The 16,321-nt window shown below is 46.1% G+C and overlaps 1 protein-coding gene across 1 annotated transcript in view; it reads right to left on the bottom strand.

Moving 5' to 3' along the window:
* SEC13 (SEC13 homolog, nuclear pore and COPII component) overlaps nt 1-16,315 on the bottom strand; it is a 32,246-nt gene extending 15,931 nt beyond the window's left edge. The window contains exons 1-5 of the mRNA XM_006151991.1: nt 16,291-16,315; nt 13,142-13,186; nt 10,523-10,638; nt 637-788; nt 108-241 (exon numbers count right to left, since the gene is read on the bottom strand). Coding sequence (XP_006152053.1) covers nt 108-241; nt 637-788; nt 10,523-10,638; nt 13,142-13,186; nt 16,291-16,293 — 450 coding nt within the window. The 5' untranslated portion in view covers nt 16,294-16,315. The remainder of the gene's footprint in view (nt 1-107; nt 242-636; nt 789-10,522; nt 10,639-13,141; nt 13,187-16,290) is intronic.
* Between the last annotated feature and the right edge of the window lie 6 nt (nt 16,316-16,321).

The following is a 16,321-nucleotide window of genomic DNA, read 5'->3' as shown; positions in this document are numbered from 1 at the left end:
CTCCAACGCCACCGGCCAGCGGGCCCCCCCCCCCCCACAAGGAGCAGGCAGACACGTGGCAAGGTAGCAGAGCCGGTCTCCACGGAGAAGGCGGGGCCCGAACTTACAGTGTGCGCGTTGTTGATCTTCTTCACTTCCCACTGGCCTTCCCCGGTGTAGGTCAGCAGGGAGATGGCCCCGTCTGAGCTCCCACAGGCCAGGATCAGGCCGCAGTCATGGGGGGCCCAGCACACGGAGTTGACTGCAGGAGGGATGCACAGTGAGCAGGGAGCACGGCCCACATGGATGGTTTTACTCACTCTCTAAAGCCTCTGAAGGGACCACTGGGGGGAGCCTCGGGTTTGTCGATCAAAGACATTAGAGAAACTTATCAGCTGCTGCTATCATCATTTCATAAACCAAGGGTGATAGTAAAAACACTAAGGAGGACGAGAATCTGAGCAAAAACTTAAAATGAATAAATCTTAAGGAACACTCACTGGGTTCCCTTTCTCAGTCTGCTCTGCACTGTCCTCGAGTCCTAGGGCCTTAACTCAGCTGTGGAGAGACCAGGGGAGGGGGCCGGGGCTTTGGCTACGATGGAGGCCTTCCTTGCCCGGGGGCCCTGGCTTACCCCCACAGCCACACTCAGCGTACCTGAGGAGTCATGTCCCGCATGCTCGTGCGTCTTCTCCCAGGTGCCATTCTCCTCCTTCCAGATGATGACTTTCCGGTCGTAGGAGCACGATGCCAGGATATTGCCATACATGGGGTGGGCCCAGGCCACCTGCCACACGGGACCCTCGTGTCTGTAAGGGGAAGGGTCAGAGGCTGCTCAGATGGGCCAGGGGAACCCAGGCTGCTTCTACCAGGTACTATTTTGGACAGAACTCAATGACTTCCATCGTAGGCCAGAACTGCCAAAGAATTTCAGAAGAGCTCTAGAAAGTATGGAGTCACAGCAAATATGACTTCTCTACCACTGGTCATCACTGAGCCTCACTTGGCAGGTCTGTACAGCTGGGAGCTCCTACACAGAGACCTTGACACACAGGAAGAGAGGAACTTGCAGGCCAGTTCCCCAACTGCACTCTGACTTAGTTCACATATTCTTTAATTCAGCCGAGAAGCAACTATTGAGCACTTACTTGCCCAGGTCTGGTGCAATCTAGTGACGGTTATGGCCCCCTTCTCAGAATCATGTACAGAATACAAAGAACTAGGTTTCTGAGGAAAACCCAATTAAGCTGACAGGCAGTTAACAAATGTTGAAAAAACAAAACAAAAAAACAACTAATAGGGCCAGCAGGTGGTGTGGTGGTCGAGGTGCTGTGTAGGGAGTGGCCATTCTGAGCAAACACGTGACCTTTAGACACATGCAGAAATGCAGTTCCATGGGCAGTCTTTTGCAAGGCAATGAACACAACTCCCATACGGCTGACCATAATTCTAGTCCCCAGACCTGGAGGCTTGAAAATCACGCCAAGCGCGTGTTCGCGCATGTCCAAAATCCCAAGAGGAAAATGGAGAAGGGACTGTGGTGTGGCCTTCTCCCTGGCAGGTGATTTTTCCCTTTCTCTCTCTCTGCCCTAGGGTGAAAACGTAGGAGAGGCCTAGTCTAGGGTGTGGGAAGCAGGGCTGATTCAGCTGTAACCTCCCCCCCCCCACACACATCCTGGAGTTTCCGAGCTATAAGGAGCAGAGGGGAAAACAGGCCTTTTAGCAGCCATTCTCCACCTGAAGCCCCGTGCCCAGACTAGGATGCGGGAAGTGGGGCTGATTCCATCCACACACTGAGATTTTTGTTGTCAGTCTACATTCTCACTTTGCTGCTCAGTCCCCCACACACGGGACTAAAAAGGTCTAGTTATATAGGGAGCCAGGCATCTGAACACTGCGAGGCTCTGGAGGAATCCTCTTCCCTCACAGAACCCACCAGGAAAGAGAATCTCTTCTATAAATCCAAACCTGAGACTCCCACTGTGGATACCACATTGCCACCCACAGTAAAAGAAGGAAATTGGCACAGATTCACAACAAAGGGAAGCACACAACTATAGAAACCTACTCTAAAGAATTAGCCATGGGACTAGCAGTTAGCGTAATGACTATGTCGCTGGACTCCCATGTAGTCGACCGTGGTTCGAGTCCCGGACCTGGTGGCTTAAACTCACACCGGGCACGTGTGCATGTGTGCCCAAGATCCTGAGAGGAGAATGGAGGAGAAAGGATTGCAGTGTGGGCATACCCCCTGGGGGGTGATTTCTCGCTTTCTGTCTCTCTGTCTTTCCAGCGAGTGCATGCACCCTATAGCAAAAACCTCTTAAAAAAAGAAAAAAGAAAAAAAAAGAATTAGCCAGAAGTGAATATATCACCAAATCACAAAATCACAGAAAAGCCTCAGCCCTGAGAAAACCAGGAAATACTTCCCCAACAAAGGAACACAATAACTCATCTCCAACGATGGAAAAAGCAGAGAAAAATCACTGAAATGTCAGAAAAAGAATTCAGAATGTTTACTATAACTAAATGTGATGCAAGAGAAATCAGACAATGAACTCCAGGGGAGGAGAAAATCATCCCATGACTTAAAGGGGGAACTCCATAAATAGACATCATAAAAAGAATCAAATACAACCTCTAGTGGTGAAAACTAGTACGAGAAATCAAAACCTCTCCTGGAAGTGTTAATAGATTAGAACATGCAGAAAATAGGATCTCGGATCTAGAAGACAAAGGCTTTGACTTACACAAAATCACCAAAAAGAATTAAAAAATAACGCTCCCTCCCAAACGAGGACAACTGGGAAATACTAACTACCATTAAACACCTGTGTATTTGAATAACTGGTGTTCCAGCAGGTGAAGAATCTGAGAAGGGCATAGAAAAGGCATTCCATGGGGACTAGTAGTTGGCGTAATGGCTCTGTTGCTGGACTCCATGTAGTCGACAATGGTTCAAGTCCCGGACCTGGTGACTTCAACTCATGCTGGGTGTGTGTGTGTGTGTTCATGCCCAAGATCTCAAGAAGAGAATGGAGGAGAAGGGACTGCAGTGTGGCCATCCCCCTGGGGGGTGAATTCTCGCTTTCTGTCTCTCTGTCTTTCTGGCTAACACACACGCCCTATAGCAGAAACCTCTCCCCCCCGCAAAAAAAAGAAAATGTATTCCATGAAATATTTACAGAAAACTTTCTAAACCTAGAGAAACATTCAGACATCCAGACATAGGAAACAAAAAGGACGCCAAATACCATCAACACAAGATCCTCCACACTGGCACATTATAGCCAGACTGGTAAAAGACAAAGACAAAATTCTAAAAAACAGCAAGAGCAAAACATCAAGTGGCTTACAAAGGTTATCCCATTAGGCTAGCTAGCATCAGATCTCTCAACTGAAACAATGCAAGCAAGGAAGGAATGGGCAGATACATTCAAAACGCTAAAGAAAAGAAAATTCCAATCATTACTATACCTGGCAAGATTATCCTTCAAATGGCTTCCCATAAAATAAAATCACTCTCAGATAAACAAAACTTGAAAGAATTTACCAACACTAGACCAGCTCTTCAAGAAATACTGAAAGGAAAACTAAAGAGAGACAAATGAAAATGAAAGAACACCAGAAAACCAAGAAAAATGGCTTACAAAATGACAGGGATAAGTCTGCAAATATCAGTAACAATGCTGAAAGTTAATGGATTACATTCTCCAATTAAAAGACAGAGACTGGCTGAATGGATTTTAAAAAAAAGGGAGCCCTCTATAGACTGCCTACAAGAAACACACCTCATGGATAAAGACGCATAGACTGACAGTGAAAGGCTGGAAAAAGATACTGTGTGCAAATGGAAATCAAAAGGCTAGAGTCATCATGCCGGGCGCATGTGCGTGCGTGCCCAAGATCCCGAGAGGAGAATGGAGGAGAAGGGATTGCGGCGTGACCATCCCCCCTGGGGGGTGATTTCTCGCTTTCTGTCTCTCTGTCTCTCTCTGTCTGTCTGGCAAGCGCACGCACCCTACGGTGAAAATCTCTCAAAAAAAAAAAAAAAAAAAAGGCTAGAGGCATGATACTGGTATCAGATAAAATAGACTTTAAGACAACAACTGTAAGAAGGGAAAAAGAAGGACACTATGTAGTACTGAAAGAGCTAATCCATCGAGAAGCGATAACACTTAAAGATATAACACTTAATATCTATGCATCCAACACTGGAGCACCCAAATGTATGAAAGACAGACTGCTTGATCTAGTGGGAGAAACAGACTGCAACACAATAATCATCAGAGATCTCATCACCCCCTTGTCCCCTCTACATCATCGAGGCAAAAATAAGCAGAGATACAGGATTAAATACCATAAAGCCAATGGACCTGACAGACATCTATAGAACTTTTCACCCAATAACAATACACACGTTTTTCTCACTCCTGTGTGGGACATTTTCAAAGACTGACCACATGATAGGGCACAAAACAAGCTTTTACAAATTCAAAGGTATAGAAACTACATCCAGCATCCTCTCTGACCACAATGGAATTAAACTTGAAATTAACTTGCAGAAAAAACCCTTGAAAATACACAAACACATGGAAACTAAACCACCCACTTCTCAATGACTTAGTAGGATTGAAGAAATTAACACTGAAATCAAAAGATGGATTGAAACCAAAGATAATGAGCACACGAGTTTCCATAACATAAGGGACCTAGCAAAAGCAGTCGTTCAAGATGGAAGCTCATAGCAATTAGTGCCTTCAAGGAAAAAAAAGAAAAGGTGGCAAACAACCTAATAACACATCTCAGGAAACTGGAAAAGCAACAAAAATAAACCCCCAAAATATCAGGAGAAAATAAATAATAAAGATTCAAGCAGAAATAAATGAAATGGAGAATAAAAGAACTATATAGGAAATAAATGAAACCAAAAGTTGGTTCTTAGGGAAAATAAACAAAATCGACACACAGCTATTCAAGAATAGAGAAAGGAACCAGATAAACCAAATCAGCAACAAAACAGGTGATATTCCAACAGACATAACAGATCATGAGAGAATACTATAAGCGATTATATGCCAACAGAGAAGAAAATCTAGATGAGATGGGCAAATTTTTGGATGCGTGTAGTGTACCAAGCTCGAACCATGAAGACACAGAAAGGCTGAATAGACCCTTAACAAACAATGAGAATGAATCAGTAAATAGTTTCCCTAAAAAGAAAAGCCCAGGTCCTGATGGCTTCGCTTTCAAATTCTAGAAAGCTTTTCTTTTTTTTTTTAATTATTACTTTCATGATCATCATTATTATTATTTTTAATTTCCCATAGGGCACATGTGTTCACCAGAGAGAAAGAGAGAGAAAAAGTGGGAAAGCAAGCTGCCAGATCCAGGACTTGAACCCTGGTTAGTCATATCAGAGTTCAATAGCTCAACCACCATGCCACCTGCTGGCCCCGAATTCTACGAAATTTTTAAAGACCTAATCCCGATTTTCAAACTGTTTCTGAAGATCCACAAGGAAGGAACCCTCCCAAATTAATTCTGTGAAGCCTCCATCACCCTCATATAGTTCTATAATAGAACAACAGATCACTATCCCTGAGAATACAGATGCAAAAATTCCCAATACAGTACTCGTTAAATCATATCTACCAACCATTAGTAAGATTATATACCACGACCAGGTAGGCTTTATCCTAGGGATGCGAGGGTGATTCAACACACAAAATAAACATAATACATCACATTAACAGAAGTTAAAAACCACATGATGGGGGGCCCGTAGATGGCATGGTGGATAAAGCACTGGACTCCCATATGGCTGACCACAGTTCAAGTCCTGAACCTGGTGGTTTGCTTTCTCATTCTCCCTTTCTTCTGTCTGTTGCTCTCTGGTTAAAATGGAAGAACAATCATATCAACTGATGCAGAAAAAGTACTTGATAAAATATAAAATCCCTTCATTATTAAGACTGTCATAAAACTGGCATAAAAGGGGCATTTCACCACACAACAAAAGCCATCTATGACAAACCCATAGCTCACATACAAAACTTTCAGCTTTTCCCCTAAAAACTGGAACAAGACTAGGATGCTCACTTTCTCTACTCCTTCGTAATATAGTACTGGAAAACCTAGCCAATGTAATGAGACAAGAGAGTAAAATAAAAGGCATTCAAATAAGAAAAAAGGAAGTGAAATTATCCCCATTTGATGATTATAAATATAAAATCCAAAAGAATCTACAAAAACCTCCTGGAAGTGATAAATAAATAAAGTGGCAGGATACAAAATCAACATACAGAAAGCGATAGCATTTTACTATGCCGACACTGAACACAATGAGGTAGAACTGAAGAAAGCAATCCCATTTACAGGAGCCACAAAAAATATAAGATGTGAATAAACCAACCTCTACAAGAAAAACTATGAAAAAACTTAAAGTGAAAAAAAAATACAAAAAAGTAGAAAGATCCTGTGTTTCTGGATTGGAAGAATAAATGTAATCAAAATGTCAGCCTGGCCCAAATTAATCTATAAATGCAATATAATTCTGGTAAAACTACAGTGCTGTTATTCATACTGTTTTTCAACAGAAAAAACAGTAAAATTTATTTGGAATCATAAAAGGCCCCATATTGCCAAAGTAATACCATGCAAAAAGAATAAAGTATGAGGCATCTCACTTTCTGACCTCAAAATGTTGCATCATTGGGAAAGGTATGTTTTGGTTTTTTTTTTGAGCTAGAGCTTTTTGCTATAGAGCGCATGTACTTCCCAGACAGAGATAGAAAGTGAGAAATCACCTCCCATCCTCCAGGGAGATGGGTTGGCCACACAGTAATCCCTTCTCCATTCTCCTCTTGGGATCTTGGGCACACATGCACAGGTGCCCGGCCTGAGTTTTAAGCTGTCAGGTCTGGGACTTGCACTGTGGTCAACTACATGGGAGTCCAGCGACATAATCATTACACCATCTGCTGGTCTCTCTCTCTCTCTTTTTTTATTTTTAAAGTGAGATTTTTGCTATAGGGTACATGCACTTGCCAGAGAGACAAAGTGAGAAATCACCTCCCGGGGGAATGGCCATGCAGTAATCCCTCTTCCATTCTCCTCTCAGGATCTTGGGCACACATGTACACACCCAGCATGTGTTTTAAGCCGCTGGGTCCCAGACTTGAACCACGGTCACCTTACACAGGAGTCCAGCAATGTAACCATTATGTCATCTTCTGGTCCCCATGATTTTTTTTTTCTATGCAAAAATGTGACCCAATATATTACAAAGCTGTAATAATCAAAACGCCATGGTACTGGCACAAAACAGGCAGGTAGACTAAGGAACAGAATTGAGAACCCAGGGGACCAGCAGTTAGTGTAATGGCTGTGTCGCTGAACTCCCACGTAGTAGACCATGGTTCGCGTCCTGGACCCAGTGGCTTAAAACTCATGCTGGGCGCCTGTGCATGCGTGCCCAAGATTCCGAGAGGAGAATGGAGGAGAGGGGATTGCAGCGTGGCCATCCCCCCTGGGGGGTGATTTCTCGCTTTCTGTCTCTCTCTGTCTGCCTGGCGAGTGTACACACCCTATAGCAAAAACCTCTAAAACAAAAAAGAAAAAATGAATTGAGAACCTAGAAATAATAAACTCCAAAACATACAGCCAAGTGATTTTCAACAGAGGGTACAAGACAACCCGGTGGGGAAAAGAAATGCTGGAATATCTTCAGCAAATTCTGGAGTTATCGTCAGCAAATGCTGGAATATCTCAATATCTACCTGCAGAAACATGAAACTGGACTCCTATCTCTCACCATTACCAAAAATCAATGGATCAAGGATCTAAACATAAAACCTCAAACTATAAAACTACGGTGGAAAACACAGGGGAAACTCTTGAAGACAGAGTTGGCAAAGACTTCCTAAGTGAGCCCCCCCGCCTCGAAGCACAGATGACAATCCTGAAAATAGGTTAAGTGGGACTACATCAGGCTAAACATCTTCTGCAGAAGAAAATAGTTAGGGTAAAGAGACAACCCTTAGAATGGAAGACTATATTTTCAAACTATGTCTCAGATAAGGGACTGATAATCAACACTATATGGGGAACTCAAGCAGCTTAATCACACACACACACAAAATAAATAATAAAGTCCAATTAAAAGATGGCCAAATGGGCTGACAGACAACTCTTCAAGGAAGATAGTAAAAGAAAAAAACATGTTAAAAAAGAAAGTCAACATTTCTTATCATATGGGAAATGTAACTAAAACCACCATGAATTTTAGTCAGAATGGCTAAAATCAAAAAATAAAGAATGGTAAGTGCTGGCGAGGCTGTGGTGAGAATGTTGGTGGGAATGTAAATCAGTCAACCACTGTCGAGAACAATGTGGAGGTTCCTCAGAAACCTACAAATACAACATAGGACGCAGTAATTCCACTCTTGGGTATCTACCCAAAGGCTAGTAAAACACACTCAGAAAAATACCTGCATATCTGTGTTCACTGCAGCCTTATTCACAATTGCTAGTACATGGAATCAACCCAAATGTCAAAGAACAGATGACTGGACTGAAAAACTGTGGCATATGCACTGTACAGACTACTTAGCCATAAAAAAACGAGACAGACATTTGATAGAAAGTGAACGAATATGGAAGATTTAACGCTAAGCAAGACAGAGTATAGAAGACAGGCACCATATGTCCCTACTTAATATATATTTAACGACGAGGCCAGCAGGTAGTGTAGTGGCTAAGGTGCGGGACTCCCACATGGCTGACTGCGGTTAGAGCCCTGGACTTGAAAACCATGCTGGGCGCATGTGCGTGAGTGTGCCCCAAATCCCCTGGAGAATGGAGAAGGGACTGTGGCGTGGCCATTCCCTGGGAGTGATTTCTAACTTTCCCTTTCACTGTCTCTGTCTCCCTCCAGTGAGTGCACATGCCCTATGGCAAAAACCTTTCAAACACACACACACACACACACACACACACACACACACACTGAATGTCTGTACTGCACAGAAAGAAAACCGAAGGACTGGAAGGTACAATAGCAGGGAGGGCAACTGTAGAGAGTAAAGATAGTAGAGGAGGGGGTGGGCAATAGAGGGTGAGAGGGAGGGAATTTGCAAAAAAAAAAAAAAAAAAACTCAAAGAAACCAAACATTTAATAGACACAAAAAAGAAAAGTGATCTGTTGATGATAAAAGAAATGCACAGTGATTATGTATAAATTTAAGAAATGTTAAAATAATAAATAATAAAATAAAAAAACACTTATGAGCTAGTGATGCATGAACTTCCCAGTTAACACACAGCAAATTCTACGGGTAGGTCTAATAACCACTATAATTTCAGAGAGCGACAACACTATCAGGTGAGGTGAAAATACCTGTGACTGCTGCTGGTGACAGAGTGACAGGTACTACCCACTGCTGTGTATAGTAGTGTTTCTGGCCTATATCCATACTTGAAGGAAAGCTAAGCAGCAGAGTCACCGACAATAAAGATGCAACTGTTCTTCCCCCATCTCATTCCCCAGCCCCTGAAGTCTATCTGCAGAATCCTGGCAACCCGTGGAACCCAGGCTAAGAAGCCACAACTCGGTGAAAGGCAGGAAACTGAGGAAAAGCAGTGGAGTTTCACGTGGCCATAAAAATGACCCAACATTTCCTTAAAGATCTTTAAAAAAAAAAAAAAAGAATTATTTAACTTTATTTATTTATTTATTTAAATTTAACCAGAGAGGGACAGAGAGGGAGAGAAAGTCGCCAGGTTCAGGACTCGAATTGCGGTCTGCCATGTGGGAGTCCAGCATCCTTAACCACCACGCTACCTGCCAGCCCCCCTCAAAGATTCCTACTAAGGTAGGAAGAGAATTGATTCTGTAAGCTTTCACTGAACACCTGCCATGGGCAAACAAGTGGAACAATGGAATTTATAAAACTACTATCACGTTCTTGCATTACTCTTACAGTAATGCTTGAGTGACACTTTGGTAGCACCGCGCACAGCAGCGGTGGCCTGCATGGAGGGCTTCCTAACTGCTAGGCACTGTGTCAGGACCTTGGAGTAGACTACCCAGTACTAGCCCCATTTGGAGGACGGGCACATGAAGGCTGTGGAGGTCAACTGCCTCACAGCCCAGGGTCTTCTAATGGGGGAAGAGCTGGGAGTCACCTCTGGATCCACTAGTAGTGCCCTCGTCCCTGGGGATGTCTGCTGACAATGGCCAGGCTGGCTGGAGTCCAGACGTCCTCGCTGCCAAATGCACTTGGGCTGCTCTGGATTTGGGCTCTCGCCCTGTCCTCTATGCTTATGGCAAGGCTTGAGAAGCCAAACCATTCTCTCTTTAAAAAAAAAAAGAAACACTTATTGATTTAACATCATTTGTTGTGATTTTTGGGCTGCCAGGTTCAGGACTCGAAACATGGTCAGCCATGTGGAAGTCCAGCACCTCAACCACCATGCCACCTGTCGGCTCTGAATCCGAATCATTTCTGGAGATCTTCCCTGGGCTTGCGGCTACACTTACCCCCTGAGGTCAGCGATGAGGATCTGCCCTCCGTTGCGCACATCGAAGATTTTGACGGACCTGTCTGATGAGCAGGTTGCCAGGCGGGTGCCATAGTAGTCCATCTGGGCATCATGCTGCAAAGGAAAACAGCTAAAGAGGCCTGCAGGTTGGGTGGGCGAGGGTGCGGTGAGCAGTCACCAGTGTCTAGTCTGGACCACAATCTAGCAGAAATTAATCTAACCTCCAAGAACCACAGCAGGCAGGAGGCTAGCATGTCAACATTCTTGCTTCTCCGGTAGGCAGTGCCTTTCTGAAAGGGACAAAGCCAGCCATACCCTGCTGGTTTTACAGACCCATGACATCTTTAGGGTTCCTTTCTGTCCTATTCGGTACAGTAGGGGTGGGAGAACAAAGCTGGCCTAGCTTTTTGTTTTCTTTCTTTTTTTTTGTCCTTTTCTTCTTCTTTCCTGTCCATGTGTTCTTAGGGTCCCTGGGCTACTGGGAAAGATACCCCAAGTTCAGCTGCAGCCCCAGGACCCAAGCCTGGGGCTTGAGAGCTGGTAAAAGAGCAGCCTCTGACTGCCTGTAGGCTCTAGTCAGGTCCTCTGTGGTCCATCTCTGGCCTGGACATGGGTCCCATTCAGAGATCTAGGCTCCTTTCTCCATCCAGAGCTCCAGATCCTTTGGGGACATTTCTCCTAGAAGTGTACCTGGCACCTCAGATTCCCCACCCGGGAACACCACCTTAGATGCCACTGGCCTCACTGTTCAGAGCTGAATTCCTTCACGCTGGCCTCCGCCTGGGGTTCCTCGTCCATCTGGGCAATGGTTCCTCTGGCCTGGTTCCCACCCTGGTTCCTTCTGCTTGCTGGCTCGGCCTATTCCACTGGATGCCACTTTCCTCAGCTCTCCCACCTGGGGTTTCGGCAACTATGTCGTCACTCCTGTGGTCCTCAGGAGCAACTGCTACCCTCTCGAAGGAAGCATTCACTCTGTCTGCCTTGGCATTCCTCTCTCACCTCCCTACCAAGGAAAACATCTTCATTTTTCTTTGGAAGTTAACCTCCTTCACTGCACCGGGCCTTGGCCTCTTGGGAGGCAGGCAGCACAGGTGTGAAGAAGCACTGCTGCAGGGTGCTATCACACCATGGAGGACGCAGGGCAGAGCACCTAAGAGGTTCACCCGTCTCCTTAGCTGATCTGCTGTGCAACCTCTGGAAAATTACCCGATCTCTTTGAGCTTCAGTTTCTTCATCTTTAAAAGAGCCTATGATCACTTCTGCTCCAAAGGTTATAAAAATTAAACGAGATATTCACTTAGTGAACAGGCAAATGTTCATCATTACTGCTCTGCCTCAAGAGCTCATTAAACAAACCCACGCAAGCAGGCAGCATGCCTGGGATTTTTCCTATGAGGAAACTGAGGCTAGCTCAGAAAAGCTAAGGGGGAATTTTAAAAGTTCATGAAATGATGTAATTAAGGTACAGGTTATTTTGAAATTCATGCATAGTTTTTTCATAATACACGAACATTTTGAAGATCCTCCTCACACTGGCCAGGAAGTCTCAGATTGGATCTTTCTTGCCCAGGGTACCACGCTGTCTCTAAGGGGGCACAGCCTTGCAGCTAGACCACTCATGACCGAACCCAGGGAACACATGCGATTCTGAGACTGGGTGACCGCTCAGAAACCCAAACGCAACTGCAGGTGAACAAGCTACCAGGACAGGAACCCTGGCATGAAATGCCATAAGCCGACTGACCTGGCCCCACAAGAAGCAAAGTCTACATTTTTCCTGCTGGAGACTTTAACCTCTGGACCTTCTTCTGCAGCCCTGTCTTATTCTGAGCCCCGTGTCTGTCTCCCAGGAAACGCCCTGAGTAATGACTTCTGGTTCAAAGGGCCTCGTCTGGCCTATGGTCTGTGGTGGTCCTATCTGGCTCCACCTTGGGCTTTCACTGTGGCTGCACTCTGCCTTGTACTGAATCTCATTCTACCCTCTCTTCTTTGACCCCACTTTAAGTGGGGCTAGGAAGTGACCGCAGGAGGAGGACAGGTAGGAAGATTACTGTCAAACCTTGGCACCAATTCACCCTCCATCCCAGGGCAGGTTAAGATGCTGGCCAGATGACTGACAGCCTTGAGCTACAAACCATTCCCTGGTTCCCCTCAGCACAGTGACCTGAACGCCACAGACCCGCCAAGTCGGAGGGCACTGCTACAAGACTGAGCATTCCCCAAGGCTACAGCCTGACTGGCAACTGCTGCAAAGCCCCATCTGGACTTATGAATGATCCACAGAAAGGGATAACAACAAACCCAGACTGCTTCCCTCCTACAGAAATGCCCATGTCAGGTCAGCCCTGTGGGATTTGGTTGGGAGAACCAAATCCCAGGGCCGACCATGGCTTGAGTACTGGCCCTAGTGGCTTGGGGAACATGCTGGGTGCGTGTGCGCCCCTGGGATCTCAACAGGATGGAGAAACGGAGGAGAGGAGACTGAAGAAAGTCTGTTCTTACTTGGGGAGGGGGAAGGGTGCTTACTCCCTCCCTCTGGTGAGTGCACATGCTCTTGGACAATTTAAACAAATGCCTACATCCACAGCCCGCAAGGGAGGGCTAAATGAATACTTACAATCATGTCCTCATGGGAGGTGTCCACCGTGTTAATTACTGACACCTAGAACCAAAGATAAAGATCACTAGTAAATTGATGGATGGCTGTTAGAATGTAATCATCTCATCAAATCCAACTGTTTCTAAAGTTCTTGACCGCAAGTACTTATTCGTGCATTCAGTAAACAGTCGTTCTAAGTACCTTCTTTTACCAAGCACTATACCATGGCTGCAGACACACATGAAAAAGAGGTTGAGAAGCTGGCACATAAATAACCTGCACACGGCAGGATGGATCCTCTAATCGTGGTGTACATGTGTTCTAAGTGCCTAGAGGAGGTTGTTGTGGTAGACATGAACTGGGCCTTAGATGGTAAGGGTTGGGTCATCTTAAAAGTTAGGATGCATTTTTGCATAGGAAAACACGTCGTGACTTTTCCAACGACCCAACAGAATCGGCCAGATGATACAGAAAGAAAAAGCAGAGTTCAAGCAACGCAGGTGTCAAGAAAACACAGATTCAGAGAGCTCGACGTGTGGGGGAGAGCGTCAGGCAGTCCTGGCTTCCCTCAAGGATGATGAAGGACCCAGAGGGAACTGGATGACGGAGCTTCTAATGGTTCAGGCAGTCTACACATAGCAGGGTTATTAGCTAAGACCTCGAGACTTGGTTCACGTTTCTCCTGAGGCTGCTCGCTGGTCCACCACTCGTGACCGACCCTGGACTGTCACCTAGTGGGATCCAGGGTCACACGGTTTGTAGGGCTGGGACAAAGTTATCACGATCTTCTTCCTACCCATTCTTTGAGGTCCGCCCCACATGTTCCTCCCCTTTTATCGAAGATTCTAAGATCTCCAACTGGACTCCTGCATGTCTACAACACTATCTGCAGTTTCTTCTCTGCATTAGAAGGTGAACTCCCTGGAGCGGAGCCAGGTGCAGTTTCAAACCCCCTCATACCCAGTACAATCTTACAAACAGGAGCTCTGTGACCATCTGCTGAATGAATAAACTGCACAAAACTGACATTTTTTTCTTTTGCTCAATTACTCTTCTCTAAGGTTTCTGTCTGGAACTGACATTTTTTTTTGCCATTTCCCATGTTTCACCCTTTCCAGCACAAACCCTGCAGGTATAGTCTGACTTGACTTTTTAGAAAGGTGGACACTATTAAAGGGTGGCTGCAACGTTGTCCAGAAGGTACCCATCAAGCTGGGACCATCTCTGCTGGGAGCAGGTTTTCTCATTAAATCCTAGACCTGGTTCCCACCCTGGTTCCTTCTGCCACAACACTGTCTGCAGATTCTTCTCTGCACTAGAAGGTGAACTCCCTGGAGCTGAGTCAGGTGCACTTCCAAACCCCTCATATCCAGCACAATCTTACAAACAGGAGGAGCTCTGTGACCATCTGCTGAATGAACTGAACAGGTGGCCCCCAAGGTCTACAAAGGCGAGAGGATAAGGGAATCTCCTTGCGCCGAGCAATATAGGTTACAAAGGGCTTTCACCTGTGCGTTGCGTGGTATTGTGGGCAGAGTCAATCAGGGCCACTCGACAGACTAAAGAAATCAAGAAGCCCAGAGAAGTGAGAGCACTTGCTAAAATCACAGAGCTAGTTAAAGGCAGAGATGGGAAATGAACGCCACCCTCTTGAGAGTTTTTTTTTTTTTTTCGCTATAGGGCGCGTGCGCTCGCCAGACAGAGAGAGACAGAGAGACAGAAAGTGAGAAATCACCCCCCAGGGGGGATAGTCACGCCGCAATCCCTTCTCCTCCATTCTCCTCTCGGGATCTTGGGCACGCACACACATGTGCCCGGCGTGAGTTTTAAGCCACTGGGTCCGGGACGCGAACCGCGGTTGACTACGTGGGAGTCCAGCGACACAGTCATTATGCCAACTGCTGGTTCCCCGCCATCCTCTTTTTAAGTCTCAGCCCGCAAAGCTTTCCACTCCACCAGGCTCCCTAATTAGAACGAAAATTAGTTGTTACATCAAAATCCCCTAAATTCAATGGCTGAGGGATGAGATTCTGGAAAAAAAAAAGTTTACTGAGATGTAGTTTTATAGCAGGTTATAGAGGATGGTGGAGACAACCAGCATTTATCTCTAACCACCCTTACCCACCAGCCAAGGTTGGTGAGCCACGCTTCTGAACAGGAGTGTATATGTCTTAAAGCTTTCTCCCGAAGAACCTGGAGTTGTCTGGTGCTTATTAAGTAGTAAGAGGCCTCACTCAAGACAACCTACCCCTTCACAACCAGTTAAAAATCATTTAGAATGAGCAGAATGCCAGCGCGTAAGTCCCAATTCTGTTTAGCAGCTGATGAACCAGAGGCCAAAACAGGTTCAAGATTTAACACCTGATTTCCCACCCCAGCAGAGCAAGAAGGAAACCCAGTGTTCTGATTTCTGGGTTCCCGCGGGCTCCCTCAAACCTGCTGCTGAGGCACACCCGTCTTCCTAAAGCATGAATTTACTAGATCGTGCCAGGCTCAGTCCAGACACGCTCATGTCTTCCTTCTCATTCATTCCCTCAATGAGAGAGTAGGGCGTGAAAGCATAGCGTGGATGCCACAGAGAGTTAAAAAAGAGAAGTCGCTAATCTCAGAGGTTCATTCTGCTCATCCTTCCAGCAGTTTCCTGAAGGGCCCCTCATACCTGGGAGCCCTAGGCTGAGCACCTGCTGGACCGTCTCTGCTGGGAGCAGTGGCTGGCAGAACCGGAGGAAGGAGGGGGCTGCCAAGTAGCAGCCGGGCAAGAGGCTTCACCTGTCTGCACCTCGAGTTCGCTCATCAGTAAGGCGTTGATAGTAACAGCACCCCTGTTCACGAGGCTCCTAGCGGGCTGACGACGCGCAGCACTCGGAACTCACTAAGGGCTCTGTATACGGGTAGCTCCCGGGCTGGTTTTCGTTCTGTTATCAATTCATAAGGACAGGAGAGACGAGACGCGACTGCGGCGCGGCCGCACAGTTCTGGGAGGTTCCGTGTCCTCAACCTCGTCCTCCCCTCCCGAAACGTCCGCAAGGCCAGGGCCAGAGCACCAAAACCTCGAAATACGGAGGGAAGCGGAACGGCCTCAGACCGGGTTTTAAACCTCAGCGTAACCAACGAAGCCTTGAGGGCCGCGAGTGTGGCTGAACCCCGTTTGAAGCCCCAATACTCACCATGGTGGCGGTGGCGGTGGCGGCGGCAGCG

Source organism: Tupaia chinensis, unplaced genomic scaffold (assembly GCF_000334495.1).
Source record: "Tupaia chinensis unplaced genomic scaffold, TupChi_1.0 Scaffold000333_1, whole genome shotgun sequence".
NCBI lineage: Eukaryota > Metazoa > Chordata > Mammalia > Scandentia > Tupaiidae > Tupaia > Tupaia belangeri.
Note: the sequence above shows the minus strand (reverse complement) of the source record. Positions and strands in the feature narration are given on the sequence as shown.